General features: G+C 36.8%; 1 protein-coding gene across 4 annotated transcripts in view; it reads left to right on the top strand.

The window, feature by feature from the left end:
• ST8SIA1 (ST8 alpha-N-acetyl-neuraminide alpha-2,8-sialyltransferase 1) overlaps positions 1–6,222 on the top strand; it is a 147,911-nt gene that overhangs the window by 89,832 nt on the left and 51,857 nt on the right. For all 4 annotated transcript variants that reach the window (XM_005869560.2, XM_014542331.1, XM_014542332.1 and 1 more), the window contains exon 4: positions 2,866–2,958. In XM_005869560.2, coding sequence (XP_005869622.1) covers positions 2,866–2,958 — 93 coding nt within the window. The remainder of the gene's footprint in view (positions 1–2,865; positions 2,959–6,222) is intronic.

A 6,222-nucleotide genomic window follows, 5' to 3' on the forward strand; every position in this document is an offset into this window, starting at 1 on the left:
TGGGAATAGGCACGAAGGCCTTAGAGATCCACCTCATGCGCCGCATCCAGCTGCGAGATGGCGAGATCTTCCGCAATTTCAACGAGCTCTCCCGCGTGGTCCAGGAGACTGACGAGCAGGTGATCCGGAAGCAGCAGCAGCAGCAAGAAGACGGAACTGAGGAAAGCCAGGGCCATGGCTGGCAGAGCCCTGCCCAGCCCAGCGTTGGGGAGTCCGGGGCTGCAGCTTCGGAGGAGCAGCCTGTCCCGTTTGTTCTGCCTGTGGGCGTGCGCTCAAGTGACCAGAACTACCCCCGAACCTGCAGGATGTGTTTCTATGGCGTGGACATTGATCCCTTCGCTTACCCCAGGCACTGCTGCCCTGGAGTCTTCATCCTGTTCGATGAGGACCACTTCGGGTTCATCTGGCTGGAGGAGAAATACTTCTTCTGGTACGGCAGAGTCCAGGGCACCTTCCAGAATGTGGAGGCGCCATCCCCGCAGACCTTCCTGGAGATGCTCAAGGACATTCAGTCTAGTTTTATATTTTAATCTGAATAATTCGTTACTGGCATTTTTTTTAAATAGTTTTTCTTTATAAATCTTAAGTGGTTTCCCATTGCTTATAAAATTAAAACAAAATCTTTTCTAAACAGCTGTATTGAAGTATAATTAACTTATATAGATAAACTACTGTTGATTTATCTATTAAATCAGTTGATGAAAAAAAATAAAAAAATAAAAATAAAGTAAAATTATAGTGTGCTTTTTCTGAGAAAGGAGCTACAGGGACGTGTCAGAGACATTGCACTCAAAGAGAAAGTTGTCCCAAAAGAACTTAAAGCAGATATTCACACCAAAATATAATCTCATTATTTTACAGGAACGCATTTATAAAATGTTATCTTTTTTGTTTTAAGCATTTCCCTCTGCTGTAGGATTTGGCAGTCAGTACCTTCAAGTTTTTCTTGCGCGTTTATGGTAGGAGGTATGAAGGAACCTAGACATCTGAGGCATGGATCTACCCACAAGGAACACACAGAAAAACAAAGTATTTGCTTCATTTAATAATGACGAGGCAGGTTGACAGCACTCTTTAGCAATATTCAGATTTTATAGTTTTAATGTAGACTGGTTGGTTTTCATATGTTATAAAGGACCATCAAGATCAAAGCTTCTTCAAGAGACAGATGTCCAGATTTTAGCCTGTGTTTGCAAAGATCAATTAAATCACAAGACCACAGTCAGCCCACTGCCAGATGAGCCTGGTTGCTAATGTATAAGCTCACCCCCTCCTGAGGGTCCTCAGAAACCACATGGGGTGTCATGTGACTTCTAGGCCAGAGATGCTTCAAGAGCAGGCTCTGGGACTCGGCTTCCCCCGGGCTCCCCACAGTGTTGGTTCTCAGTGGACACTCAGAAGTCACTGACTAGCTGACTAATCTGTGGGTAGCTGCCACAAAAACCAGTATCTCATTACCAAAGAGCAGATGAAAGGAAGACTCTAAATCAACTGAGACAGGGTTCCACCTAGGATGCCCTGATGTGGTAGGAGTCACAGGCTGAGTAAGAGACAACACCAGGGAACTCGAGCTGATCAGCTGAGTGGGTGCCCGGAAAATTCCATGTCCTGGGGAAAATTTGTTTGGGAAAAATTTATTAGTTGGGGAACTGCAGAGACATTAATATTTGTAAGACCTCTTTACCTACAAACAATGCTTTAGTTTGTTGAAGTAATAAAAGTTAGTGATGCCTGGATGTGGTAGAAGTCAGGTTAGAGATATGGGTGGAGAGGAGAAACTAGGACACAGTAATAAAATAAAACCTAGTGGAAACTGTAGATTCATTTGAGATTGTCATAAGTAATAGATGTGTATTTAATTAATTGACATGCTATTTCTGATATGTGATATTTTTGAGCTTTTACTATGTGTGGGACATAAAGGTAGGGGCTGTTTATATATTTCTCCTTTTAATCTTTACAACAACCTTACTGGAAAGGAAGACACTATCTTCATTTGTCTAATGGGGAAACTGAGGCCAGGCTGATGAATTAATTTGTCTAATTTCCCACTGGCAGAAAGCCATGGGATTTGGATTTGCAATTGCCATATTTTCCATTGTAAACATTCATAAGACATGGCCAGGAAAAGCAAACCAGAGAGTGTGTGTGTGTGTGTGTGTGTGTGTGTGTGAGAGAGAGAGAGAGAGAGAGAGAGAGAGAGAGAGAGAGAGAGTTATTTTCATCACCAGGAAAACATGCTCTCTTCCTTGGCGGACCTGGGATGGTGGATAATCATTTCATTTCTCTAGATGACAGATCACTATGACTTCACCAGTAGTCAACCCATACACTGGTCATGTACACAAAAGGGGAACATGCATTGATTTAGCACATTATAATGGTACATTCAAGGCAGGTTTTGCCCTGAATGTACTATTATAATTTAGAATTTGGAAAAAAAAAAAGGGAAAAACACAAATACAATTCCTCCCTGTCTCTTGAGGTTTAGAGGTGTGCAGAGTACAGTGTAGGCCCTGTGTCCTCTCGTGCCCCACACTCTCCTGAGCTGCAATTTCAGGTCTAATACTCCCTGTCCTCCCACTTCAAAAATATTTTGAATGGAATAAATTCATTCCAGTTATTTCTCTTTCCTTTCATAGATCATTTACCTCTGCAGCTGATGTTTTCTTTCTTCTAAAATAGGACTAGTTTGTATGACAGTGTTTTGAAGGTGCTGATAGTCATCTGATGTCCATTAAAAGGGAGAGGTGATAAAAGTTATTTGTGAATTGAGCTAGACTTAGTAAAATTCCTATTTGTTGTGAGAACTGACAGTTTGAAGGTAGGTAATTCATTCTAAAATGTTTGTTTTTGTTTCCCTAGATGCAATCTTCCTCCCTTGTCAAGTGAATACACTAGAGATGTTGGATCCAAAAGTCATCTAGTGACAGCTAACCCCAGCATAATTCGGCAAAGGTAAGCATTTATGACTTCTGTTGGTGAGGGACTAGAGAGGAAGGCTTTTGAAGTATTAAACATCTAAAGACAGTGAGCATAGGAAACAAAGAAGGACACCATCTGGACAGGCAGGAAGGATGAAGAAGGGAATTGTAAATAAACTAGGCAGGATTATGGGAATCCAAACACCATTTCATGCTCCTGCTGGGATTCTGTTTCTTGTCTTCAGAGACGGTAGAAATAACATGAGGACCCATTGTTTTGCTCAAAGAAGCAACACAATATCCTGCTTACTCATTACTACTACTTTCCAATTTGTTGGCTTCGGTCTCAACTCATTGATTGGCATTGATTGTTGAACTGAATTAATAGCAGTTTTGTTAAGAATAAAGATAAAGAAATGATCAATCTACTGCATATGCGTGCATAAAAATAACAATATTGTCAGGATATATAGGAGTGTATGATGATATTATATTATATCCATCAGATATGGGAAAGCAAAATGGAAAATTCTTGCTCTAGTATTGATTCCAGAAATCTTGGCAGCTGCTGTGGGAGCTTCTGTGTGCCAGTCTCTAGTTGATGAAGCCCATCAGTAGGCTGTTTCTCCAAGGACTGCTCATTGTGGAAAATGACTCAGTCTCTATGAAAAGAGGAGTCAGACGTTGCCTTTAGACTCTCTTGTGTAGCTCGCAATTAAGAGTGAAATATCCAGACATCTGGGCTCTGGTGCTTGTCCTCTAAGGAAGTCCTATGCAAGTGGCCAGCACTTGTGTGTCACTTTTTAAACACTGTTGCACTACTTGTTTTGGCTCTTAAGTAAGTATTCCCATAAAATAGATGTCTAGAAACACAACCGAATAATTTTTAATTTTGAGGGATATTGTGAAATTACCCTTCCAAAATGTACCATTTGCTTCCTCTTCAGTAACAGGTAAAACCGCCTGTTTCCTAATCCTAATTATGTATTATTAACCTTTAAATTTTTACCAGTTTGTTGGGTGAAAAATGGTACATTACTTACTTATTTAATATGTATTTTTTCTGAATACAAGAGGGGCTGAGTGGGTATTGGCTATTAGCACTTCTATGAATTGCCTATTTGTATTTCTTGTTTATTTGTGCTTTTAAAAATACCTTCCATTTGATTTAGAGGAACTGTTTATAATATAGATAGTAAATCTTTGTTTGCTATGTATGTAACATATGTTTTCTCCTAATATGTCACATATCTTTTAACTTATGTCCTGTCAGAACTTAACATTTTTTATGTAATTTGTTAATCTTTTTCTTTATGGTTTCTTTTTATAAAAAAAAATCTTTCCTCGGATGATCTTTCATATCCATATCTCCTCCAATGAGAAAATATTATATTGTATTTATCTAGTAAATATTTGGTTTCATTTTTCATATTTAAGAAATTTAGTCCATGTGAATATTTTTATTTTTATAACAATAATTTTATTGTTTTCAACAAAGACATGTTCATTATCAGAATTTAAAACAAAAGAGAAAAGTACAAAGAAGGTAAACAACAAATCATCCCAAACCTCCCCATTTGAAAACAATGGTAATTAATATTAGGTAAACTTTTTTCAGATATTTCATATGTTCTTCAGGACTTTGAAGTTATTGTTTTATTATCTTCTTAAGTTCTAGTGTTGCCAATCAGAATTCGAATAGAAATTTATTTTTTGTTCAAGGGAAATCTTTTCTCTTTCCACTGATAACTTTTTAAAATTTTATTTTTATCATTTGAATTCAGATAGTTTACCAACATTATCTTAGAATGGGTCTTTTTAAATTCATGTTGCTTAGCACATTAATGAGAGGAGGTTCTTTGAGTTGGAAGACTTGAGGGTTTAGTGGTGAAGATTCTGTACTCTAAGATGACTTGGGTTTACTCCCTGTTCACCACTTACGGGCTGTGTGAGCATGGCTCAGTTACTTAACACTGTCTCCATCAGCTTCCTCATTTGTAAAGCGGGGATAATACTTTTATTATAGTGAATTATACTACATATGTATGTATATGTATATATGTGCATATATGTAAATACACACTTTGAATAATTATAAAGGCAGTGGATATTAAAATACATTTTATTTTCAAAATTGAGCTATCAGCTGTTGAAGTGTGTATACTTTGGGCCCACCCTATATGTGTATGTGCATATATATCTATATATTTTAATTATATATAATGCTTAGAACAGTGCCTGGTATGCTGTAAGCACTATATAAGTGTTAGCTATCATTATATTATTTTTTATCTCTGAACATTCTTTCTCTCTGAGATTTGGAAATATGTAAGCATGGAACAATTAGTTTCTAAAATTTCACTGAAGCCCTGGCTGGTGTGGCTCAGTTGGTTGGGTGTTGTCCTGTGCACTGAAAGATGGCCAGTTTGATTCCTGGTCAGGGCGCATGCCCAAGATTGTGGGCTCAATCCCGGTAGGCAACCAATCAATGTTATGCTCTCATAGTGATGTTTCTATCTCTCTTTCCCCTTCTCTCTTCTTCTCTCTCTAAAAATCAATAAACTAGTCTTTAAAAATATGTCATTGAAAATAAAAAATGACAGTCAAATTTGTGAATCAATAAATTGAATGACCAAAGATTAGCTTGATACTTACTTTTTAGGGTGATTTGTTTTTGATGTAGCTAATGTAGAAGGAGAAAATAAAACATCATTCTCTTAATGTTTAATTATTGACTCTCACTCAATTCTTGAATGTGTGTATTTATTTATTTATTATTTTTCATGGGGGTCTGATCAGGAAGTTGGCAGAAAATCACCAGTGATGATGGTGTCCTTTTGCTTCAATTAAGTGTGTTGGGGCTCTACCCTAAGGATGAGTAGTTTTTAAATTTGGGATGAGTTTGTCCCAGGTTCAAGAGAATGAACAAAAGGGCAAGAGAACTCACAGAAATATTTTTTGATTATTTAAACATCTTTTACAAATAATTACAGATACAGAAGAAATTCCAAAAAAAAGTATGGGAAGTTCCTATGTATTCTTCATTCATTTTCCCCAATAGAAACATCTTGCATAACCATAATATATTACTTTAACTATTATTTTGATTTGGGAATAACTTTTATTTATTTATTTATTTTTATTACAGATAAAGAAATTCCAAAAAAAAGTATGGAAAGTTCCTATGTACTCTTCATTCATTTTCCCCAATAGAAACATCTTGCATAACCACCATATATTACTTTAACTATTATTTTGATTTGGGAATAACTTTTATTTATTTATTTATTTTTTTATT

Source organism: Myotis brandtii, unplaced genomic scaffold (assembly GCF_000412655.1).
Source record: "Myotis brandtii unplaced genomic scaffold, ASM41265v1 scaffold299, whole genome shotgun sequence".
NCBI classification, from domain to species: Eukaryota; Metazoa; Chordata; class Mammalia; order Chiroptera; family Vespertilionidae; genus Myotis; species Myotis brandtii.